Source organism: Lontra canadensis, unplaced genomic scaffold, assembly GCF_010015895.1.
Source record: "Lontra canadensis isolate GAN:19392208 unplaced genomic scaffold, GSC_riverotter_1.0 scaffold7, whole genome shotgun sequence".
NCBI classification, from domain to species: domain Eukaryota; kingdom Metazoa; phylum Chordata; class Mammalia; order Carnivora; family Mustelidae; genus Lontra; species Lontra canadensis.
In genome coordinates, this window is record NW_022631001.1 from 31192930 (window position 1) to 31218054 (window position 25125).

Below are 25125 nucleotides of genomic sequence, written 5' to 3' on the forward strand. Positions count from 1 at the left end.
CGACCGCATGGTTAGGAGGCCCGTTTATCTTCTGTCAGCCATTTCAGGATGGGGTAACCAAAGTCAGGAACTTCTCTGCTGAAGGAAAAACTGCTTCCAGCCACAGGGCTGGTTGCTGTGAATGTTTTTGTGCTTTGTTAACCATAACAAGGATGAGAAAGGGGAAGAGGACGCCCTAAGGAGATTGCTGCATTTATGCTAACAGCGCTTGTGGTAAGGCCTTGCATTCACTGGTGGAAAAGAATGGCCTTTCTTACTTGTCAGCGGAAATTTGATATAAACTAATGGCTTCTGGTATTTATAGATGTTTAGGTATAGCCTTGAAAAGTCTCATCACTGGGGTCACCTGGGTGGCTCAGTCGGTTAAATGTCTGCCTTCAGCTCAGGTCATGATCTCAGGGGCCTGGGATTGAGCCCCACGGCGGGCTCCCTGCTTAGCAGAGAGTCAGCTTCTCCCTCTGCCCCTCCCTTCCATGCTCTATCTGTGTCAAATAAATAAGATAATAAATACATAAGATAAAATCTTAAAAAAAAAAAAGTCTCATCACCAATATCCCTGTAGGAAAAGTATTTGGTTACAGAAAGTCTCCAGCCCCAGTCTCTTTTTTTATTCTAATGAAATATTTCTTTTTAAAATAATCACATTTGTGGGGCACCTGGGTGGTTAAGCTTCTTCCTTTGGCTCGGGTCATGATCCCAGGGTCCTGGGATCCAGCACCACATCAGGCTCCCTGCTCAGCGGGAAGCCTGCTTCTCCCTCTTCCACTCCCCCTGCTTGTGTTCCCTCTCTCGCTGTGTCTCTCTCTGTCAAATAAATAAATAAGTAAACTTTTAAAAATTATGCTAAAATAATAGTATTTGATAATGACATTTCCTAGGACTCTTCTCTGAGGTTATAGAAAAATAAATTTTATTGTGTTTTTTCTTCTCTCCTATAAAGTTTTTCTGATTTATATTCCAGTCAGCACTGCTACGCAGAGTGCCTGTCACACTCACAAAAAATTACATTTTATTGTTAATTTAGTTTGCAGATGTTTGTCATTTTACTTTTTGTGAATTGTCTGCATTTTTTGCCCATTTTTGTTACTGTCTGTCTTACAGACTTCTGTCTGCTCTCTGTGTATTAAGACATGAAGCTATGTCTAGTAATGGTGATAAATTGTGTTTTAGGCTTGTTACAGAAGTTTATTTTGTGACACTTCGACATATGGAATTTTTATGTTTATATATAATGAAGTTCATGAACTTTTCTTTTGTGGTTTTGTTCATGTTTAATTTTTTAAATGATTTTTTTAAAGCTGTGTCTGAATCCTCCGTTTGGGGATTTATTTTGGTATGTGGTGAGAGGTATTTTTGTTTTTCCAAGAGAAAGCAGCAGTGTATAATGGTGAAGTCAGGCGGACTCGATCCCATGGCTGGATCTCATCTCCGTGCAGCGATGATTCCTGAGCTGGCCTCCTGAGTCTGCTGCCCTTCGGGACTGTAGCTTTATGAGGGGCTCTGGTCAGACTCTCTTCCTGCCTTTCTCCCATATTCATGGTGTCAGGTGTACCCTCAATGTGAGCAAGTCTAAGCTTCAGGGTCCTTTGCTTGCACCCAGGTGTCTTCTAGGATATGGAGAGAGTCCCATCAATGTGCCAACAAAGCCATGTGTTTTGCAAAACTTTCCCAAGTCAGGTATTTTAATCTAAGCAGTTTTTGACTGCTGACTGTTCACTGCAGACTTCCCTCCATCTACACACTGCCTTCTGTCAGATGATACTGGAGCACTGTGGGCATTTGGGGGATCTTGCCAAGGGGGAGTTGAGTTCCGGGTTTCCATTTAGCTTGGATTTTTTGGGGTGTGCGTCCGTGGTGTGCGGTCCCTTCATGTTTGGTTGACTAGCTGTCCTCTGTAAAAATGTCTCCCAGGGTTTGCACCACTTCCCAGTGTGCCCATCTGTCTGGTGCTCTGACACAGAGATGCAGAGCTGGCGGTCATGTCCCAGTGTGAACGTGTCTTTTGGCTCTCGCTATCAGAAGTCTGGGGCAGTAGAAAAGAAACATTTCAAATGTATAAAACCAGAAGCTGTTCTGTGAAAACTTTTCCCAGTCATTAGGGCTGCGAAATCCCAGGCAAGGGCTTTGCTTCTCATGGATGCTTCGTCAAAACAGAAGTTCTTCCTAGTCAGAAGTGCACTGACTGATGACGTATATACAGTTATAAATGCACCATGTGCTGTCCCTCGTTCATGGGGATGGCGCATCTGATAATCTCTTACATCACTTTAACCACAATTTGGGAAGATGTTTTGGAACATGTCAGTAAAGCAAGTGGTTTGGCTGTGCCTAGAAGGTATCTTCTCTATCCTCTCTGAATTGCTTCGTTGCCTGTTCAGCGATAGCCCTGGGAGACCCCAAAACTGAGAACCTAGCGGGGGCAGGCAGGTGGAGAAGCAGGGTCTGCCACTGTGGGAACAACACTGGTGGAGGAGGGTGGAGACCGTTTACAAAGAAGGGCATGGAAATTCTGTCGAAGATGAGCACTGGAGCTCTAGAACTCTTGAAAAGGTGTAGAAGAGCGAGGTTTTCAAATTATGATCTCAGAAGCACATTTTTCATTCAGAACTGAAATACCCCTCTGATATATTGAATATGTATTTTTACCAATTTCCAGAAGTAAGAAATGAAGTGAAATCAAAAGCTAATAGAATGTGAAATAAAAGTGACAAAATGAACATTTGAAACTGAAAGTATTCTGGCATTAAGACAAACTGGGGTGTCTGAGTAAAACAGTCAAGTGCCTGCCTCTAGCTCAGGTCATGACCTCAGAGTACTAGGATCAAGCCCCACATCCGGCTCTCTGCTTAGTGGAGAGTCTGCTTCTCCCTCTTCCTCTGTCCCCCCAACTCATTCTCTCTCTTTCTCTCTCCCCCCTCCCTTCCTCCCTCAGATAAATAAATCTTAAAAACAAAAGAGTAGACAAACAATAAGAGACTTTTAACTATAGGAAATAAACAGGTTGCTAGAGGGGAAATGGTGGGGGTTGGGGTGACTGGGTGATGGACATTAAAGAGGGCATGGGATGTAATGAGCACTGGGTGTTATAGATAACAGATGAATCACTGGACTCTACCTCTGACACTAATAATACACATATGTTAATTGCTTGATTAAAAAAAACCCAATGTCTCAAAAAAAAAAAGAATAAATAAAAAAATTCCAGATCAGACCAAAAGCAGTAATTCATTAAAAGCAAAAGATAAATTCCAAACAAAAATACTGAATAGGAAAAAAAAATAGTGAATAGGTTCCTAGATTATTATTTATATAAAGTGAATCATATTAAACACACTGGAAAAAGCTGAAAATTTTGTGATTTAACATGATAGAATACATTGACAAAGGTAACAAACTCAAAAATATTTCTGGAGTTCGTGATGGTTTTCAGTGTGATTAAACTTGTAACATTTTATGATTTCTCATTCTAAATGAATTATTTGTTCCTAATTCCATATTCAGATTTTGTACTTTTCTTAAAGGGGGTCCCTCCAAATTTTACAAGTTCTCCCAGAACCTGGATCTCATTACTCCAAGTGGCCAGCACTTACCCCAGGACACCTAGAATCATGCTTTCTTTTTCTTTTCTTTTTTTTTTAATATTGAATTGTTTTTATTTTTAATTAATTTTTACGATTCTAGTCACTTAACATTTTATTCACTTATTTTTTAGTTTAAATGCAATTAATTAATATATAATGTATTATTGGTTTCAGAGGTAGAGATCAGTGTTAGAACCATGCTTTCTTGTTGTTCTGGTCTTTTAACTCTTTTACCTTAAGAACAACTCAACCAGTCATTCCCAAACAAATTTTTAAAAAGATTTTATTTATTTATTTGAGAGCGAGAGACTGAGCGAGTATGCAAAAGCCAGGGCAGTGGGCGGTGTGTGTGAGGGTCAGAGAGGGAGGGAGAAACAAAATCCCCACTGAGCAGGGAACCTGATGCAGGGCTTGATCCCAGGATGCTGGGATCATGACCTGAGCTGAAGGTAGATGCTTAACCCACTGAGCCACCAAGGCACCCCCCCACCTGCCAAAAACAATTTTTTAACTAGCATGTTAGGGGTACTTTGTTGGAAGGAATCTTACAGATTATCTAGTTTTCTACATTCCATAAATCCTGTTGGTTTTTCTTCAAATGAACATAAAGTTGCTTTGCCAGCCTTCCCCACCCCAGACTCCATGGAGGTTTCGAGTGTGCCATTATATTCACACTTAAATGAAAAATTGATGTCTTTAAGAACTGATGGCTTTGTAATTCCCAGTCATCCTGTCTGGGAACATGATCTAGCCCTTGATTTATTCATGACTTGATGTTACTCAGTTGAGGATAATCGTCACCACCTCCCCCTGCTCTGCTCCCATCCCCACACACACATACATATGACTTGGGCATTGCTTGAGAAAGCAGCTCCTAGACATTTTATAATTCTGGTTGCCGTGAATAGGATTCTTAAAATTTTTCAACAAAAATGTTAGTATATGTGCTACTGATTTTGTAAGTCATATAAATATGACTTGCGTGTTTTATAAGGAGCCCCCTTACTGGGCTCATTTGGGTTCTCCAGGTGGGGCAGGCCCATCATCTGAAAAGAGTGGCTGTCTTTTACCTTCTGTCCTTCTTCTCCCTTCTTATACTGGCTGCACTCTCAGACCCGTGTTCTTAGTCCTGATTAAAAATACTCTTTATTGACTTTAATGTGAATGTCTCTAGTGTCTCATTAATAAGGCATTCGCTGTTTAGAAGGTTTTTTTTTTTTTAATGTTAGAGAACTAACCCCCTTTTCCTAGTTTTCTAAGCATTTCCCTTAAGACAGTGTTGGCCCATAAAAATATGATTACCCTCATAACGGGGCACAATTCTGGGCTTGTAGCTCATGTGCCTCGTCAGTGGACAGATGACCCACATACACGGCCTCCTGAGGACCATATGCCTGGCTCGTACTCAGTCCCTGAAGACTCAAAGCTCACACCAGGTGTTACCACAGGAAACTCTGGAGTCCACTAAAGATGATTATTGTCATGGAATTTCGTGCAGCTCAATCCCATGATTAGGATTATTTAAAACACAGTTGCCTTTTCTCTGAGGCTCTGCTGTGCTCAGATGCAGCCTCAGGCTCTCCCGCTAACAGGGCCCTGCTATTCTCTTGTCCCCCAGTGACGCTGGCGCCCCCTTTGCCCAATGGAGCACGGAGCGCGTGTGCGCATGGCTGGAGGACTTCGGCCTGGGCCAGTACGTGATCTTTGCCCGGCAGTGGGTGACTTCTGGCCACACTTTACTGTCAGCTACCCCTCAGGACATGGAAAAGGTAAGAGCTGAGCCCCGGGAAGGAGGTTCCCCTTTGTCCTCAAACCAGTATCTGGGGCAGTGAGGCCCCCACTCTTCCTGCCCTTACACACACACACACACACACACACACACACACACGGTGGGGGGCAGGGGACGAGGCCAAGATGTCCTCTGTGACTGCATGTCGATTACAGGGCACTGCCTGTATCTGCTGCCACACACACCCCCATCTCTTCCCAGACATGGCACCCTCTGAGGGCCAAGCTGCCAGCCGGAAGTTCACATCTGTCTGTGTCTTTCAATTTCAGGAGTTGGGGATTAAGCAGCCTTTGCACAGGAAAAAGCTGATTTTGGCCGTGAAAGCCATCAACACCAAGCAGGAGGAGAAGTCGGCCCTGCTGGACCACATCTGGGTGACACGTAAGGACGGGCAGTGTGCATACATGTCCCTGGCAGCTCCCGAGGGTAAACAGCCTGTGCTGGGAATGCGTGCCTCCAGGACTGGCTGTCCTTGGGAAAGGCAGATGGGGGAGTGAGTTCCTTACGGGGAATCCAGATGGACCTGCAAGATGATCGTTCATTGCTTTTTACCTGCATTAGCAGTCTCCCATTCTTATGACCCCGAGCACACCTGTTTCTTCTGGTTTCTGTAGGTTGGCTTGATGATATTGGCTTACCACAATACAAAGACCAGTTCCATGAGTCCAGAGTCGATGGGCGAATGCTACAGTACCTAACTGTGGTGAGGATTTTCCCTTTCAGGGTTTCCGTGGTCTCTGTGAGCACTCAGCCCAGGTATCCCCCTGGTGCTTATTCTAAACTTGCTTTCACCTCGTCCCTCTTTTCTTAAGGTCTTTAAATAGTATTGTTGGTCACATAAGAGGTCCAAGGTAGCACAACCATTGAGCTAAGAGAAGCTGCTGGGGTGTCCATTGTGCACTTTCTAAGATGCGGTAGACTTGTCTGTGTGTGGTCTGGGAAGGAACCTGAAGGGTCTCAGTCACCTTGGAAACTCTGGCTTATCAACCAAAACTTTTCTCTTCCAGAATGATCTCCTCTTCTTAAAAGTCACCAGCCAACTGCATCATCTCAGCATCAAATGTGCCATTCATGTGCTTCACGTCAACAAGTTCAACCCCCACTGCCTGCACCGGCGGCCAGCTGATGAGGTGAGGACAGGACCGTACCTATCCGGGGACCTAGCCTGGTAGCCATGTGTCTGGACACCTGCAAGGTTAGGTGTGACAAAACAAGAATGGCCTCAGAACAATGTGTCTGCGTTCTGAACCAGGTTGCTTGGGATTCTTTCCCTTGCTGCTGCTTAAATGGTGCCCCCAGACACCCCCTGTTGCCTGCATTTTGTGCCCCACAACAAACACTGGGCCTCTAAGTTCCCACCGCTCTCAGGGAGACCCGTGTTCAGGGCCAGAGGCAGTAACAACAAGTCTTTAAAGCCATCACAGTGACCAAAGATGATGAACAAGTGGTGCAAAGGAGAAGGAGGGGAAAGCAAAATGAGAAGATAGGGTCAAAGTGGACAGAGGGGAGAAGAGCCCCTCAGGAACCAGACATTTCCGATCTCCCTACTTGTAGCTACACAGTTAGCTGACCTCTAGTCCCAGGTGCACAGGGAATGGTGAGCAGGTTTTGCTAGAGAAGAGCGAGCCTAGGTAAACACTGCAGCTCAAGTCGTGGAGAAGTGCCTGGTCATGTTCTGCAGGCCACAGAGTTCTTGTTGCGCCCTGAAGCTAAAGGCTTGTCCATCACACCCCATCTCCTGTACTCCTGGGAACTGAGTGTACCCGTGTTATAAGAGTAACTCCTCTTCCTGAGGGATCAAAAACTCCTACCTCCGCCTTCTGTCTCATGTTTTCCCTATTCAGCAAATAAGTTTTGAATGCCTTCTGTGTGTCAGGCACAGTGCTGAGCATTTTGAAGCCTAAGATACCACTTAGCTCTAAGTGTCTTAAAACATTTGGCTGCTCCCAGGAGACCTTTTGTCTGTAAAACACGTGACTCGTAAATGATAGTCCTCTTTCAAGTTCTGTTGAGTCACTGAATGAATGACTCTGTGCCTTCTTTTACCAGTCCCAACCAGAGAATTAGGGAGTCACAATTAGGGTTCTGGAATCAAAGATTTCAGTGTGGAAGATCTTGCAAGACTCTGTGAGAACTCTTTCTCTTGGAAACCAGGAAGGCTCTCAGGTCGCTGGGCTGGCTGCCTAGCTCCGTGGGCATGAGGGCTGTCTTCTGGTCAGGCATCTGAGGCAGGCTTGTTCACAGGGGCTGGTCCCACAGGGGGCCACAGGTAGGGCCTGTTAGACCTAACTTTCTTCCTCTCCCTCTTGCAGAGTAACCTTTCTCCTTCAGAAGTTGTGCAGTGGTCCAACCACAGGGTGATGGAGTGGTTGCGATCCGTGGACCTGGCAGAGTACGCACCCAACCTTCGTGGGAGTGGTGTCCATGGAGGCCTCATCGTGAGTGGCTCTTTAGACTAGCCCACCTGCGTCATGTAAACTGGGGTAGTCAGAACCCAGTTTTTTCATGGCTAGACATAAATCCTGGTAAAAATATTGACAGCCCTTGCATCAGTTGAAATCTCAGAATATTTGATAATTTGCAGTTGGGAATGAATATACTTCATGGAAACAAGATGGTTTCTGGAAAGGACTTCCAGAGCACCAGATCCAGAGGGATCCAGGACAAGTGGGTTGCATCAGTCAGGCCTTAACACAGCATCTCCACCTGCTCCTGGAGGAACGCGGTGGCTGGGGAGTGAGGGGTTGGCCACCACAGTGTAACTTCCTGCTTGCCACAATATGGTCGTGATTGTCCTTCAGATCTGTCAAGTGGTAAAGTCAGTGGGGCAATGAAGGAGGGGTGGCTTATCCAAGAAGCAACTGTGCTCTGCTGGTCTGTGAAAATGAGGCTGTCAGCCACCCAGTGTGTTAGTGCCTTCTCCAAGCCAGGCCCTGTGCCAGGCAAACCGAGGGGAGCGGCATACAGGATGAGCAGATGAGCTCCAGGCCCTCTCTCGAGACACCCCCCAGCCCATGAGGGCCTGTTTCTCCATGTCCTGTCCTAGAGCCATCTATAGTCATCGCTGGGCAGCTCTGTCTGTGTTTGTTTCTTAGATCCTGGAGCCACGCTTCACTGGGGACACCCTAGCTATGCTTCTCAATATTCCACCACAAAAGACGCTCCTCAGACGCCACCTGACCACCAAATTCAATGCCCTGATTGGTCCCGAGGCTGAGCAGGAAAAGCGAGAGAAAATGGCCTCACCAGCGTACACACCACTGACCACCACAGCCAAAGTCCGGGTGAGTTTCTGGGCCCTTGAGGGGCCTGCCTTCTAGCACTTGTGTTGTACTGCAGCGGGCCGGGTGCCTGGAGCCAAACTGGCAGGGGCCTGGGGCACACGGATGAGGAGGCTCTCTCAGGTCCTGTCCTCTGAGCTTTGGTCTCCTCGTCTGTTTCGTTTGTTCAGTTCCTGCTGTACCCGAGTCCAAGAAAGAGAGTAGAGTTTTCTGTGCACACACACCATGTCCAGGAAGCATCTGCTCTCAGCCAGCTAGCGCTTGTCCTCAATCCCAGGGATGCCTTGACTCATCTTACAAGCAGATGAGTTCATGATTCTGTGTTCCGTTCAGTCAGGCTCATCTCTGGGTCAGTGTCATGGCGGGGGGGGCAGGGAGGTGTCTTCCTCAGAACTGTCCTGCCAGCACAGTGCTCCGATGGCCTTGTGCTGGGAACGAGGCCAGTACACAGCTGTCCAGGGGTCCCAAGGTCATACAAGCACCAGCAGCACACCCTGGGGCTCTCTGAATCCCACAGAGCCTGTGAGAAACTGCCTGAACCACACTGTCCTCAGACCATGTCCTCGTCAGACTGCAGGCCCACACCTCTGGAGGGCATGTCCCCAGCAGCACGGTGATGCCCAGGTCTAGCTACAGTTCATGCATGGACTGCCATCTCCAAGGGAGCAGGGCTACACGTGTGTCTGGGGGAGACCATCAGATAGGGTACCACAGGAAGCTAGAACAAGCAGGAGGGGCCGCCTAGGGCTGTCCAGTGCAGCCTCCCCGGGGCACAAGGCACTGCAGGCCATAGAGGCCGCCTCTCTGTGAGGCAGTTCCTCCAGTTACCCCTGGGGAAGGTAGAAGGTCACTCGTGGGCCAACAGGACTTGAGTCTTTCAAGTCACACAGTCTTGGAGGAGCAAGATTCTCTCTCCTTGCTCAAGATTATTTACCTATCGGCCTCTCCCTAGCCAGGAGCTCTGCTGTGTTGAGAATTTTTCCAGAAGTTGTTTAGCTTCTTCCATTCCTCCTTATATTGTGAGTCCTGTCTGCACCCTGACTTGATAATCCCCTTCTCCTAATCATGCATTTATTGTGTTTTAGCCAAGGAAACTAGGATTTTCCCATTTTGGCAACATAAGAAAAAAGAAATTCGATGAGTCGACGGACTACATTTGCCCCATGGAGCCCACTGACGGTGCTGGTGACAGTCAGAGGGCCTACAGTGGCTACCGGGGCTTCAGCCCCCTCGATGGCCCTGAACTGGATGGGCTGGACCAGGTGGGACAGATTCGCTGATGGCCTTGTTACCGTCCTGTCTGTGCACCCTGAGAGCTTCACCGTAACATCGCGTGTGTCCCCACAGAGCTGCGCCTTACCCCCCGCCCCGTGCATGCCTCACAGAGAACATTCCGGCTGCTGTGTACCCCTGGCCAGTGTCTCTCAGAACTCTGGGGGGTGGCCAGGGTAATGGAGTGGCACTTTTGCTAAGGGGCCAGGCTTTGGGGACTCTTGCCAAAATGGACTCGGGAGGAAAGACACAAGGATGATTGTACATTTGTAGTAACTCTTAGTGGCCATCTTCAGCACTGGTGGAAACACATGACCCTGGACGCGGGTCCCGAGACCACGGATGATCCCCAGAGGCTTGGCTCTTGGGCCCCTCTTCTGGGCTTCTGTTGGGCGCCAGTGTCAAGTGCCTTAGGCCTGTGGCCACAGAGTTGCGGCTGAGACCCCAGGGACGGCAATGACTGCATCACTGTGTTGTGCCTTATCCACATGGGTGGTCGCTTCTTTCTGGTAATAAAGACAGTATTTATGTAGAAAGCCAACAGCACTGCATATCTTTAACCTCACTGGGTGGGGAAGAGAGCTGGGCAAAGCTGGAGATGGAGTCCTGTGACAGCAGGTGGCCCTGAGCCAGTCCTTGGCCAGGGGCCCGCTTGGCATCTGCCAGGTGTCGTGGACAAGGGGCTGAAGCATGGAGGGACCCCATGTCCTTCAGAGAAGGTGTGGGGCCTCTTCATTTCAGGCTCCACCTCCCTCTGTGAAGCCGTGGGGAACCTGGTGCTCAGTGACCGTCGGTCACATCTGTCATGCAGACCCCAGAGTCGGTTTCCGTTTCAGTGGCGTGAACCTCCTAGAGTGCAAGAAAACGGCCCCGTGGAAATCGCCTCTGTTCTTCTGTGTGGTTTGTCAGCCTCTCTGCTGTTGACCTGGCTGGGCCCATGTCTGTCATGGGGGCTGGTCCGTCTGTTGGCAGAACGGGAACAGTCTTGCCTCCTGATTTAGAGGCTGGCTAGCTGATGATAGCTCTTCCAGATGGGCCTTGTCTGGACATATCTTGCCAGTCTGGGTTCCTGCTCTGAGATTCCAGTTTCTCCGGGGCAGGGTTTGGCCTGCTGGGTCCCCCAGGCCTCATCTGCAGGGTATTAGCTGCCTTGTAACAGTCTGGCGGGTAGGAACAGGGCTTACTGGCCCCCTTCAGGTCACCCTGATTCTGTCCCAGATGCCGGCAGTGCTCTGGTTTGCTTCTTAAACTACCAGCAGCCCCAGGGACAGCTGGTATTCCCAGACCATGACCTCCTGAGCCCCCCTGAAGTCAGCCGGTGAGAACAGGATAAGGTCTCTAGTTGGCACGGCTGGTGCTTGATCCCAGTACCTGGGACACTGAACAGCAGGTGCTCCTCAGGGTTGGTCGCAGGACATGGCTGTCATTGAGCTGGCTTTGTCCCTGATTTCCTGGAGTGTCCTGGGGAGAGTGTCTCTGCATGCACCTGTTTTCAAACCCTGCATGGAATTAGTATCACTGCATTTCTGTGCAGCCCCAAGCAAGGCCTGTGTCCCTTTGTGGACCTGTTTTTCGCACCTGGAAAATGTGGGATGATATTTGATGCCCTCAGAGGATGCTTCTAAAGCTAGAAGTCTGCATAGGCTTAGGGAAGAGGGAGCAGACCAGCACTACCTAAGGGTTGGAGGGGAGGCGAGGAAAAGGGAGGCTCCCAGCGGCTTCCCAAGGATGCCCATAACCTCTACTGGGGCGTTGGCACATGGGCCCCTGTAGTCCCTGGAAATTGTTGGTTTGTTCAGCACGCTGAGGCCTTCATCCCTGCCGCTTTCTGCTCCTAGAACTAGCTGGAGCCCTGAGCTCGTGTGGGTGCCCGTGTCCCATGTCCCTTGCACCCTCAGTGTTGGTGCCAGGGCAGACCTCCGGAGAGTGTGCACATGGCTGCGTGGGATACTGAAAGCTCTGGCCTTCCTGGGGACACAGACAGCATGTGCCCTGCCCAGCTGTCACTCCTCGGGGCCTGGGCCCCCTCCTCGCCCACTCCCCCAGGACAGGACTTGCATGACATCCCTGTGATCACAAGCGGACTCTGTCCACGTGTGCTGACCAGGCTGCTGCCCGTTTTACAGATGGCCCCTTCGGAAGGCGCTGTGACGCAGATAGGGCTCCTCTCCCAAGACATTCACCGCCTCACGGTAGGATTCTGACCTTCTCTCCACAGTAGGCCAGGTGCCAGTGTGGCCCCACGAGTCTGACACTGTGATACCCACGGCCTGAGACAACCCCCCTACATACACACACCCAATCCCAAGTCTGTGTCCTAGCCTCTGCTAGGGATTCGAAGGGTGGTGCTGAACACTGTGGCCGGAGCTGGAGCCAGAGCTGGCCTGCTGCTGGGCCTTGAGCTGCAAGGGGCCCTAAGGAGGGTCACGGGCCTTGAGCCGAAATCAGCTAAAGCATGCCAGGTCTCAGTCCTCTTCCCAGGCTCAGAGCTGGTGAGTTCATCTGAGAACCAAGATGCTTAGCAGTTCTGCATCACCTGCTTCCTCAGCCCGATGCCTGGGCCTCCTCTCTGACTTGGTGGGCATTGCACTGCACTCTCTGTCCATGAGACACACACATTTCATGCCATGCCTCTGACTTCACGGATATCGTGGGCATGTGGACACATCCTGTCATCCTCATGGGGACAGACTGTAACATGAAGGGACAGAATGGTGTCAGAGAAAGAAGCCACTTTGGAGTAAGGCCAGTCTGGTTCAAAGTGCTGCTCTGCCTCTTACTAATTCTGGGACTCCAGGCGAGTCATTCTCTCTCCGAGCCCCAGCTTAGTTACCTGTGAAGCGGGGCACTTAGGTGAGAACTGGCAGTAAAAGACCAGCCACAGAGAAGATTTGCAGAAGAGGCCTTGTACCTTCCAGTTCCCGTTACTTCTGGATGGTCCCATCACTGAGCCCACTGGCTCTGGCATCTGTCCACATTGAGGCCCCCATCACTGTCCTTCGCTCACTGATCTGTTGAGGGACACTAAGAAGGTCATATCCAAGGACAATATGGAAATGGAGGGAAGGGGGAGGACTGGATTGAAATGGGTTCATTTTTATTCTTTTTTTTTTCCCCTTGGCTCACACAGGGAATGCACCCAACCTTCCCCTCATCACCACGAATAGGCCTTGGGGCCGGGGGGGGGGGTCTTCAAACAGTAGCTTCACCTTCACTAAGATACGAGCGATAGTACAGTCTGTTCTGATTCCATATGTGGGGTCCCGGGAGCCCCGTGAACTTAGAGGGTGCCAGTGTCAGGACCACACCCAGTGTCCCATTGCTTCCCATGCAGCTGCCGCAGGGCAGCCTTGACCAAAACCCTATTCAACTGCCCCTTGGGCTGTGTCCTTTCAGACTCTGCTGAGCCAGGACCAGCTGCTGAACGACTCTCGCCTGGCCGCTCCCAGCTCTGAGGACTGGAGATGACGTTCTTCGTGGCCGAGAGCCCAGAGAGGCACGCGTGGGGGTGTCAAGTCTTTGCGTCAAGGGGGAGCTGGCACGGCCACCTGCAAAGCCTAGCCAGGCCAGCAGGACACCTGGGACGTGTGCACCGACAGGAGTGAGCAGGCTGGTGAACGGATGTCCGGGAGGTGGTCCAGGGGGCCCTGTCTTTTCAGCCGTGCTGTGCTCTTCACTGTAGCTTTTATACCTTTTGTACTTTTATACGTGGACTGCACTCCACTTCTGTGGGGAGGGCGGTGAGAGGTCAGCACAGACTCAATGGCTCATGCTCTTCCTGGTGACTTTTGGGAGGTTCTTAACGCCAAAGGGAAAAGGCAAGGAGGTCATAAAAGCTCTGCTGGAAGAAAATTCTGGAAAAAATATTCTGACTGTCCTGTAGTGGCTGGGCTGGCTGAAGTGACAGGGAGTCCCTCCTGGCTGCTTCCACATGGTTGGGGGTGGGGGGTGGGGGTACTTCCCTTCACAGGGCCAGGTGAGCACCGGGAAGGAGCAGTGCGACTCCTCCCATGGCGGCCCTGACTGCCCTCGTCCTACCCTCCTCTGCAACAGGGTGTCAGGTTGTCAGTGCTGCTGGGCTGCCTCAGGTCTGAGCAGAGGTGTCTGCAACACGCACACACGCACAGGGGCACCCTCACCTTAGCTGACCAGCAAGCATAGGCTCCCAAGTGCTGGTGTCTGGTCAAACAGCTCCCCCTAGTGGACGGTCGTGGCACACCCCAAACGTTTCCACTGGCCCTGTCCATCTCCCCACACAGCCCGTTCCCTGTGGTTTCTCCTACCTTGGGGGGAGGCCCCACGTGCCCCCAGCCATACTCTTCCTCCCTGTGACAGCTCAGGCCTCCTCTCTGCTTTCCAAAGCTGGTCTCCTCCTTGGTCCACCTACAACTCCCGAGGAGTTGGTCCTCTCCAGAAGTTCTCTCCCCTGTCCCAGAGTGGCCTTCCCAAAGCACTGTGTTCATCCCATTACCTTTCTGCTAAGAACTCCTGAGTTCCAGAATCTAGAGGAGTTCAAAAGCCTTAGCCAGCCCCCACATCCCTTCTGAATCTTCAGCCTCACAAACTCACTCTGTAGCCTGTGCCATTGCCTTTCCCTCACTGTGAGATGTTGTTTCCCCCTGGTCCCCTTCACAAGGCTGAGTTCAGAGCCAGCAAGCCGCTGCTTCTTTCAGGAAGCCTTCTCTGATGCGTTGGCATTTCCTGCATCCCACTGTGCTGTCAGTCCTTGAGCCAGAGCCCCCTGGCTCCCCCTGTTGTGTGTCTTTCTCCCTTCCCATAGCCACGCTCAGCACAAACGCTCCGAGCACTCTCCTGTACAGACTGGAGCAAGAGCCAGCCCCGGACCCCACACCGCTTGGGGACTCCACGCGTGCCGTGATGCCGTGCTCCATCCACTCGCCCCTTCATACGTGTGGGTTAAGCATGTTCCATGCCAGGCTGAGAAGGGCTGGAGATCCAGGCACGAATGTTAAGGTGCTTGTCTGAGGGTGCTGATGGTCTAGTGGGGGGGGGGAAACACCTCTTTCAAACATGGGTGTACTGAAAGGTACAGCTGCTCTGATAGAAACTAGTTGTCCTTTTTAATAGAGGGCTGGAGCAGCAGATGGGAAAGGCTTCAACGAAGCAGTGCTACTTGGATTTCTGAGATGAATCCGGTTCCCCGAGTGTGCCAGAGGGGAAAGGGCTGGTAAGATCTGTGTTAGAGAGAAGTACAAGGGTGAGCTCTTACTACTCATACTGCGCCCATCAGAGTATCTTCTCCAAGTGGGAATCCGCTGAGGGTATACTGAACACACATGGGTGAAGGCTCCTAGCTTCTACCCCTAAGCCCCGCCCTCTGTGAGACCGTCCCTAGGCAGGGCACAGCTGCACTTCGATGAGTTCTCTAGAGCTGTCTTACCCTCTCCTGTACCCCTCACACACAGACACACACACACACCCAGTGTCACTCGTTGCAGCAACAATGCTACGATGCCAGTTTTTTGCAGAAAGGGAAGAACTTGGAATTAAGCACCCAGGTCTCAGGCCCAGCTTCCCTGCCTCCTGTTGAAAGGACCTGAGGATACTAACTTTGTCTAAGAGCCTCATTCTCCTCATCCATAACTCGGGAGAACAAAATCCCCACGGAATCTCTGGCTTGTTATGAGAATGATGTGAACTGAAGTGCAGGACGGGTTCTACCCAGCCCCAGGTATCAGAGCAGCACGTCAGCCAGGCCGTGGACAGCCAAGGCTGGGTGTTCCCTTGCATCACTTGGGGGGAGCAGTGGGAAGGAGTTCAGGAGTACCTCCTGGAAGCTCAGCCCATCTGCACATTCAGAAGCTACTGTGCTAAACACCCCCACCCTGCCACACCAGAATGCGGCCTGGCATTTACACGACCAGAGAAAACCAGGGCCCTTGCCTCCATCTGCTGTGCAAAGCACGGGGAGCCTAGCATGGCTGGAGCCCGCCTACCCCAGTGGATCTGCAACTGCCCTCATGCCTTTTAACACTGTTTCCACTTAAAGCGTCTTCCTACAAGAAGGAAGAGTGCACATGGAGGGTGCCTGGGCCTTCTAGTCCGTCTGACCTTTAAAAACAGAACACTCTGGAGAGGAAAGTTCAAGAGATTACTGGAAGTCTACATGACCCCACTTGGATTCTTCCGGAATTCTGCCCCTGCACTTCTGCCAGTTCTGACCTCCCTTGGACATCCAGAAGACCGTTCACATGGAGGGCTGGTCTAGCAGGCCCCCACAGAGCCCCATCTCCTGAGCTATCTGCTTCATCCTGAAGTTTATTAAACTACGGGGCAGGATACTGCAGCAGAATTCCCTTGAGCCTCCCAAACCAGGAGGCCTCAGAAACCAGTCTGCTTCCAGCCCCCTGAACCTATCTTAGGCCCATAGCAGAAGGAGGAGCCATGTGCCCGAGGATGCATAACAAGGCACTTGTAAACACATCCCAGTTTAATGTGGTGAGGTGGAACTCACTCTGAAACAGATGAAAGGGAATGGGCAAATGTGCTAGAAGCAAGGGAGGTATTAGTAAGTGAAAATCATATCCTTGGTGTAACCCAGTTTCTCCAGGTTAGGGTGAGCAGCTGTCTGGATCAGGGGCAGCGGGCCACACACAAGGATGAGCGTGGACTGCCCAGGAGGAGGGAGGTGCTCCTTGATCATGTTGGCGGTGATGTAGCCTGAGCTGTACTTCCAGCCTGAGATTAAGCAGAAGGAGAAAAAAGCTGTGAGGCTGCTGGGTGGATCCCCAGACCCCCCCAAAGAGGGAGGCAAGTCTTCTCTCCAAGGCTTAGAAATCTGCTCTGCTGTTCCCTACAAAGAAGCCGGAAAGTCAAGGACATGGGAGACCCAGGAAGCTGCCTTCAGTATTGACCCGGGATCCCAGGCTCACTGCTGGGACTCTGAGGCCCCCAGCCACCAGCTGATGCGGCAAGCAGGGGCAGGGATGGAGAACACAACAGGGAGCTGGGTCTGGGCAGGGTAGAGCAGGTCTGGGGTTTGTGGTCCTGTTGGGGGGCGCCCTCTGCTGGGCAGTGAGCTACATGACAAGGTGGGCACCGTGGGGTGCTGTAGCAGAGGCAGCATGAAGAAGCAGGGTGCGGGCAGTGGCTGGGTGCTGGCCAGGGTTGCCGTAGCCACTTGGGGCTCGCCATGTGATGACTGCTGTCTGGGAGAATTTGGGTGGTAAGGGGGACAAGGGGTCTATGGCCACGTGTGTGATGTCTCTGCAGGATGCTGTGTCGAGTGTAGTGTGGGGTGGGTGCTCAGGGTGACCCAGTGACTGGGTGTCCCTCGGAGTCCCTCCTGAGGCTTATGGACTGCTGCTAAGATATCAGACACCTGCCCTTGACAGCCCTTAAAAGCAGGCCGTCCCTGGTCCTCTCTCCCTCAAGTTCCTCCTCTTCCCATGCAGGGACAGAGCTGAAGGTCTCAGCTCCCAAGCACAGTTCTAAAAAGCAAACAAACTCGGACTAGTTCCTGAGGTGGGTCAAGGGTTGGAGCTAACCCACAGTGGGGACCATGGGGGTCGTACCAACAGGAGGCCTGTCCAGGGTGTACCATAGGTTGAACTGCTCCGTGTGTGTTCTGGCAACTTCTTCAAGCTCCTTTCTCACCAAGATATCCTCCTCTGTCTAGAAAAGAAGCAACATGAGCAAAGCCACTCCAGGAATGTCCTGCTTGGTCCCTACCCTGAGCGCACGGGTCAGCACATTTCTTCCTGAGCTGTCCCCCCGCTCAGGCAGGAGTGCTCTCGCACAGGCTCCTGGGGGCAAACAAAGGTTCTGCTTCAGCTCGCAGCCTACTAGTCCTCCCTCTTGTAGGCGGAGGACAGGGGAGGCTCCCGCAGAGGTGGTGACTGCCCTCCAGCTGGAAGGCCACCCAGAGTCCCGGCAGGTTTGCCTCAGTCAGAGGTGCCAGCCCACCATCCTGCCCCTATCCACACTGAGCACCAGGCAGGGTTAACCCAGATGGAAGGAGCTGAGTGTGGGCTCAGGGTCTTGTGCAGGGAGCGCAAGGGGTGAAGGCGGTAATGTATGAGGTACCACCTAACGTAAAAGCACCGGAGGGCTAAAGTCGAGGAAAGCAAGGGCTGGAGCTTCATTTGGGGAAAGGGAGCCAAAGCCCAAAGGAACTCGTCATAAGCTCAGAGGTACCGCAGAGAGGACCTTGATCTTAAAACTCTTCATGATTTTTGTGCCAGAAATTCTACTTCTGGGATCCTATTTAAGAAAATCTAAAAGGCACCACGCCTGGGATTATCATTCATTTTATCCTTTCCAACTGTGAAAACTGAAAACAATCTGAATGCAAAAAGTACAGTAAATTGTGGTACAACTTGATACAGACTGATGGAATTATTTATAAATAAGTTTGATGAGAAGAAAATGCTCATGTGGTAATGTTGAGCGAAAAAAAAGTATATAAATGTAATTGCAAATACATGGCATGTACAGAAGAAAGAAAAGAAGTATTTATAAACTTCTGTATTTTCTGAAATTTCTACTGAGGGCATCTAAGACTTTATACTCAGAAAAACAGAATTACATATGAAAGAAGGAAAGCTTAGTTCAAAACAAGGCTGGGGAGGCAGAAATAAAAACAGAAGCAAGTGGAAAACCAGGCCTGGACTTCGCTCCTTGGGTAATGCCCCCCACCACCCACCCCCCTCAGCTAAGCATGCGCTCCGCCCGCAGCAGAGGCAGCGAGAGTTCAGTCGGGGAGGCATGAATGCAGACACCCCATTCAGCAAACATGCTTCCTACCCCTTCAAGCCCAAGGCCAACTCGGCAGAACTGACCTGGTTAGCAAAGATGAGGGACATCCTGGTCCTGTCGCTGGGGTTCTTGGTGATGTGGCGAATGAGCTGCAGCATGGGCGTAATCCCTGGGATAGGAGAAGGTGGGACGCAGCTAGTGGCGCTCCATCCCTCTCCGATGCCCACAACCCCTGGTCTGCGGCCCCCTCAGCGGTCTGCCTCAGCCCCAGGCCTATTTTTCTCATGCCTGCCCCCAAATTCAAAGTGGAAAACCACCCTTCATTTCAGTTTTCCCTTCTAAAGCAACAATAAATCGAAAGCCCTTTCTCATGTTCATGGGGCAAAACAGAAGGAGCCCTGGCTCTCAACTGTCTGGTTTCCCACCCAGCCCCACCGCCCCCCTGACTTGCTCTCTGGGCAGGGTGAGTCTGAGCTCTTCGATGTCCCCATGTGTACAAGAGAATGACAAGTAAGTGTGATCATTTTACAAGCGCCCGTGATGGTGCCTGGCACATTGTAGGTGTCCTTACACATCTGTTCTCTTCTTCCAGACATTCATTTTCAAGGGATGGGGAGCACTGGGCTTGATCTGGATCCAGGAGCCCTTGGGGGACCATGTGTGGACCTGTTCAGCTCAGTCTCTAGACTCTTCCATGTTCGCTAGCATGTTGGGTGAGGGGAGGAGGGCACACGGGGTCCATTTCCAGGCCTGTCATCAATCCTGCACTCCCATCTAAAACAGCCGTAGAAGGTTCTCCTCTAGGTCAGATGACTCCAAAGCGAGAAGGGTCTCGGGGCCCCCCCACCCCGTGGATGAAGCCCCGGAAGCCACTCACCTGTGCCCCCAGCAATCATTCCCAGGTGACTGACCAGCTTCTTTTCAGGCTCACTTGTTTTGTATGCCTTGATTGAAAAGTGCCCTAGAAACAGAGGACCCCTCTGACTTCTGCAGCTCTTGCCTGAGAGCTTGTAAGAGATCACGGGCTTTCCTTGGGACTCCCAGGAGGCAAGGCCACCCGAGGAAGGGGCCGCACTGTTCGCAACCAGAGAAGCGGGTCAGGGCGGCCCCCTCCACCAGCCCCGGGGTCTTGGTGCACAAAGTGGAAACCAAGCCAAGGACTCACTGGACCTTTTCTTCTGGGGGGGAGGGAGGCACCGTGGAGTTAAATGGAGCCTCTCAGAGCACTCTCAGCCACAGCCTGAACGAACAAGGTAGTGAGGAGTACCTGGTAAGGATGAGAGTGGCTGCCATCCATCCACCCAGCCATCCATCCATCCTTCCACTGCTCAGCCTCAGCAGGCACCCTTTCTGCATCGGGCATCGTGGAGAGCCGGTTTCCATAAAGAAACACCCCAGCAGCCCCTACCTTAATGAAGCTTACAATCTCATCAAGTGCGTGTGTGGAGTGGGTGCTTTAAGGACAAGTCCACGGGACCCACCCCCCAGAAGTGTTCTACAACAGGAGCAACCACAGGAATCTTCTTCCTTCCAGCGCGAGTACCTGGCTCAGGGTAGAACAGGCGACCGTTTGGCCCTCGAAAAAGGATGGTGTCCCCTATTTTCATGTTCTCCAAGTACTGAGTCATCTTCCCCCCTTCTGGATAATTGGGGTGCACATTTTTGAAGTAGATCTGAAAAAGAAGGCAGCCTGGTTCGTACCCTCTCAGACCTGAGGCCACAGCTGCGAACAACTCAAAATTCCATTTGCTACTGGAAGCCTTGCAGCGAAAGTCCTCTGCACTCAGAGTTGCTCTAAAGACCCCTGAAGACTTCCCCACAGCTTCACTCTTATATGACCCTGCTGGGAAGCCCTTCCCAGGACATGGGTTCCTTCTCTACCCGACCACCTTTCCTAGGCCTGGTAGGGAAAAGCAGCTGGATGCAGTGGGCACCACTTACCTTTATAATCAAGTCCACAAAGCCTCGGTCATCATCGCTGGACACCGGCGTGTAAGCCCTGACCACCAGAACACCATCAATCTTGGCCAAGAGATGGACATAGTTCCCTACAGAAAAGGCATCCCATGTTCAGTGTGAGCACAGCCATCCAAAACAGGACACGGGGTTCCCATAAAGGACTGAGCTTCAGGGAGGCAAGCGCCCAGTGTGGCAGGGTGCTCAGCAGCAGGGCCAGGCAGGGAAGGGGCCCAGAGCCAGGATGCCCGGGGCCTAGGCCTGCCCTTGTCACTCTGTGTACTACCCTGGGCAAGTCATTTCACCTCTCCGGGTGAGTGGGCATGATATGCCTGCCCTCCATCCCAGTGGAGCTGGGAGCTTCATGGGAGTGCCTGCCTCCTGCGTCAGAGTCCTCTGTGCCACACGGAGAACTCACTCAAGTCAGACACTGAGTATTAAAAATAACAGAAAGTTGTGCTTCCCTTTTAAGGAAAAATATGTCACCTTCACAAAGTCGTTTCTTCCTGAATGGGGTGGATCGCTGGGGTCCATGAATGAACCACAGCCCCCATCACCTTCCTCCTGTTGCCTGGCACAGGGCCAGCCCTCGGCTCACAGGCACGCTGGGTCCCGGGATTTGGACACCGCAGACCAGGAGTTCTAGAAGGGCTATTGTGTCTTCCTGGCCCATAGCTCTGCTTGAGAAAGAGTCTGGGTTGTGGAATTCTGCCCCTCAAGGGTAGAATCGAATGGACCAGGTATGTCCACAGACCTATATGGATCAGGACTAAATCCCAGTGTCACAGGGTGGGTGGGGTTGCTCAGGTCACCCCTGGATCTAAAGTGGGACAGTTTGGTGACTACAAGAATAGTGGTGTGGGCAGGAGCTGCCCACAGGATCTGCTAGGAGACAGAGGCAAAAGGAAGCTCTGGGCCATCCGAGGGAATGAAACCATATGCAGGAAAGATGGGGTGGATATGCAGATAGTGGGGAAGACCTGTGAGAGACAGAAAGAAGGAGAAGGGGGAAGGGCAGGGAGGAGAGGAGGAAGGGCGGTGCTGGAGGAACGGGGTCCTTCTGGTTGCTTTGGAGTGTAAGCCCTGCAAGTCCTCAGGGTCTCTGAGGAGGCTCTGAAGCCTGAGATGCAAACACTCAGGGTTAAGAAAGGACAGACTCTATACTGGAATTAAACTGAAGGGAAGGGAAAGAAAAAAGGACAGGCTCAGTGACTCTGCCATGTCCCTGCTGCCTATCAGGGACACTCAGAAATAAATGCCTGAGGCAGCTTCCTCCTACGGACAAATGTGAACCTGGAGACCTCAGAAAGGCTCTTCCAGATGCAGCCAACCTGGGCCTGGCCTGGCCATATCCTTCCTGGAGAAAATTGGGCTGCCCTGGTGGGCCCCTTTTCTCACCTGCTTCGATTCAGCTGAGCTGGGAGGCCCTCACAGCAGACTCTTCCAGAAGCCTCTAAACTACCTGTCCCACTAACTCTGCCTATACCAGGGCGAAGGAGAGACTAGGTCATGGCAGAGTCTCAGAAATTCTATTTCTCATCATTTTACATTCTTTTAGCCTTCTTACCAACAGGGCTGCCCCCAGAGGCCAGGCAGAGGGCTAGAAGGCAGGCTGGCACCAAGCTCCTGTGGGTGGAGACAGGAAAAGGAAGAAGCAAGGAGGCTCGGGGGCCAGGTGGGCTGCCTGGTGAGTAGTTCATGACCTGCCAGAGGAGAGGTCAAGATGATGTCCTACGCACACAGGACAAGTAGGCATGGATTAGGGTCTCCACCAGCCTGGCAAGCAGCACTAGCAGTCTCTTCAAAGCTCTGAATCCCCAGGCTGTGGACCTAGCAGATGTTTTCCACCTCACTAAGACTGACTTGGGTCTGCTGGTGTCTGCAGACTAGAAATGGGATAACTTGGAACTCTAGGCCCGCTAGGGCTGGTTTTCACACTGGGTCCCTCCCTGTGTGGGTCTGAGGTCCCTGCTGAAAAGACACCCTGTGCTGGATGACACTCCTGCCTCTCCACACGTTCTGGGCCTTTCTCCTGACTGTAGAGGACATCAGTTCCTTCCATCCTTCACTTGTACACAGCACTTTTCACTTTCTCATTTTTCACACCCATCAGTCACTTTACCTTCACAACAACCTAAGTGGCAGGCAGGTCTGGGAAACTCCCATTTCATAGACCAAGGCTCAGAGAGGTTGAAGGACTTGCCTAAAGTTGCCCACCAAGGAACCTGTGATGAGATCTTAGGCCTGCTGATTCTAGATTCACTTCTTTTAAGTGCTCACTAAGACATCACTCTGTGCTGGCCCAAATCAAGCAATGAGAAAGGAAATGGACTGCCCCCAAGCCCATCTCTCTACATCTCTGAGCTTACCTGTCTCAGGAAGGGTATCAGGGCAACCTCCACACCCCACCTGAGTTTCTGAGAGGAGCAGAGTGCCTGCAAGGCCCAGTCCTGGTGATGACCCCAAACCCCACTCACCTACAGGAAGCCCCAAGACATGATCTGGTGAGGGCAGTCCAAAGCGGAACCTCCGCGTGTTGTGGGTGATTTGCTGTAAAACAGAAAACAGAGGCAGGCTCTGTCAGCTTTCCAGAAGCTCCAATGCCTGGCAAAGGAGCTCTATTTGGTATGATCCCAGCACGCGCGCACACACACACACACACACACACACGCAGAAGGATGCAAACTGGAGGCCAGTAAATGCCTCTCCCACTGCCCTGCCTTCCCACCAGCCCATTCCCCACCACTCTTGTCTTCTCTCTTGCAGGCTGACCCCACTACCTCTTTCTCAATCAGGGGCAGCGGGTACTTGGTTTCAGAGTCCCGTAAGGTGGTATATCTTCTCCGTAAGTTCATGTTCCGCAGGGCCAACAGGACCACCGTGACTCCAACGATGGTGATGGCAAGGAGCAGGGTTGAGTCCTGGCCAGACACAAAGTGAGCAGAGCACCTCAGGTCCCGCATGCTCAGGACAGGATGGTGCTCAGGCACAGAAGAAGCTGGCTGTGCCCAGAAGAAATCAGAGGGAAAGGTAATAAAACAGAACCCAGGGTGCCTGGGTGAGTCCATCAGCTGGGCGTCTGCCTTCAGCTCAGGTCATGATCTCAGGCTCCTGGGGTGGAGACCCACGTGAGGCTCCCCACTCAGTGGGGAACCTGCTTCTCCTCCACCCCCATATGCACGCTCTCTCAAACAAATAAATAAAATCTTAAAAAAAAAAAACAACATAAAACAGAATGCAGGCTGACCCTATGGTGGACCTGGAGGATAGGGAGTAGTGAGCTGCCGATCAGACAAGGCCAACCGGAATTAATGTCACCAGGCCCTTCCTACCCATCTGCCTCCAACCTGGTACATCCAGGGGTGCCAGTCCTGGGAGTCCCACTCCTTGAGTGCTGCTGCGGCTTTTTAAAATAATAATAATAATTATTATTATTATTATTGAGAGAGAAAGCATGATGGGGTGAGGGTGGGGAGGGAGAGAAAGAATTCCAAGCAGGCTCCACTCCCTGAGTCTGATGTGGGGCTGGATCTCAGGGTCTTGGGATCTTGTCCGAAGCTTAACCAACTGAACTACCCAGCACCACCCCCCACCCCCCCACCCCCCCGCCTCCCCGCCTTCATGGCACTGCTTCTAACCCACAATCTAAGATGAATGTCCCAGTCCCCAAAGGCAGAGCTAGAGAGGGGGGATAGGCGCTGTGTCCCCCAGCAGCTTGTTGCTGCTGACCGCTAGGCAGGGGATGGGGCTCACCAACCCCACGATTCCCCCAACCAGGTTCGGGCGGGTTGGGGTGGGGTGAGTACCTACGACTTCGGGGTGCTCCATTACCTTCGCGCCTCGGGACACACCAGCACCTTCCAAGGCAGGAGAAGGTGGCTCGGCCACTCACTTGCAGCCACTCGCGCGGGATATGGCCCCTTCCCCCAAGCCGCCCCAACCCCGCCCTGCGGCCCGCTCCGCCAGCCCCTGTCCCGACCCGAGACGGCCCCAGGTGGGACCCGACAAGGAAGGGCCTCCGGGCCCCGCTTGCGGCGGCGCCACGCCTGCCGGGTCCCGGCTCCCCGCTCCTCGAGGCCCCGCCCGGCACCGCCCTTGCCCTCGGCCTCGGCCTCGGCCTCGGCCTCGTCCGCCCAGCCCACCCCGGGCCCCGTCGGACTTCCGCGGCCTTTCCCCGCCGCGCCCCGGGCACACCCACCCGCAACGAGACGCCGAACATGTCGTCGAAGTGCCACTGGCTGCCAGGCCGGGGCGCGTCGGGCCGACTCGCGGGAGAACCCGCAGCTCCGCCTGGCGGACCGGGAAGCCTCGCAGACGCGCGGGCGCACGCCGGGAAAGGCGCTAGAACTGCAACGCGCGCCCGGCCGCTCCCGCGCACAACCCCCCCCCCCGTAACTCCTCCCTGCTCCCCGCTCCCCGCTCCCCGCTCCCCGCCCACGCGGCCCGCAGAGTTCCACTCCCACGCCGCTCGCGCCCTGCCGCGCCCTGCCGCGCCCTGCCTGCGGGGTGACACGGCTGTGGGGTCCCC

General features: G+C 52.3%; 2 protein-coding genes across 11 annotated transcripts in view; one reads left to right on the plus strand and one right to left on the minus strand.

Annotated features, from left to right (window-relative positions):
• The window catches only part of PPFIBP2 (PPFIA binding protein 2), a 142945-nt gene extending 129458 nt beyond the window's left edge, over window positions 1-13487 (plus strand). For 3 of the 10 annotated variants that reach the window (XM_032853377.1, XM_032853374.1, XM_032853379.1), the window contains exons 20-28: window positions 5200-5350; window positions 5640-5751; window positions 5985-6073; window positions 6378-6500; window positions 7683-7808; window positions 8466-8654; window positions 9737-9913; window positions 12050-12115; window positions 13320-13487. In XM_032853377.1, coding sequence (XP_032709268.1) covers window positions 5200-5350; window positions 5640-5751; window positions 5985-6073; window positions 6378-6500; window positions 7683-7808; window positions 8466-8654; window positions 9737-9913; window positions 12050-12115; window positions 13320-13391 — 1105 coding nt within the window. In that variant the 3' untranslated portion in view covers window positions 13392-13487. Of the gene's footprint in view, window positions 1-5199; window positions 5351-5639; window positions 5752-5984; window positions 6074-6377; window positions 6501-7682; window positions 7809-8465; window positions 8655-9736; window positions 10234-12049; window positions 12116-13319 lie in introns of those variants that run through there. The other 7 variants (XM_032853375.1, XM_032853383.1, XM_032853381.1 and 4 more) reach the window with 5 other exon arrangements.
• Window positions 13488-16361: 2874 nt separating this feature from the next.
• Window positions 16362-24961, minus strand: LOC116865172 (NADH-cytochrome b5 reductase 2). Its single transcript, XM_032853386.1, has 9 exons — window positions 24796-24961; window positions 23378-23518; window positions 23075-23147; window positions 20583-20689; window positions 20185-20314; window positions 19519-19602; window positions 18725-18810; window positions 17459-17558; window positions 16362-16622 (listed from the first exon to the last, which is right to left on the minus strand). Exons 1-9 carry the CDS (start codon window positions 24814-24816, stop codon window positions 16450-16452), a joined length of 915 nt encoding a protein of 304 aa, XP_032709277.1. The 5' UTR covers window positions 24817-24961; the 3' UTR covers window positions 16362-16449.
• Window positions 24962-25125: the final 164 nt, after the last annotated feature.

Excerpts from the sequence above, each read along its gene's own strand:
- LOC116865172 (XM_032853386.1), bottom strand. The coding sequence starts at position 24,816 with ATGTTCGGCGTCTCGTTGCGG. Across the intron at positions 23,519-24,795 it reads TGTTCGGCGTCTCGTTGCGG|GACTCAACCCTGCTCCTTGC; the intron begins GTGGGTGTGCCC and ends GTGTCTGGCCAG. Across the intron at positions 23,148-23,377 it reads TGCCCCTGATTGAGAAAGAG|CAAATCACCCACAACACGCG; the intron begins GTAGTGGGGTCA and ends TCTGTTTTACAG.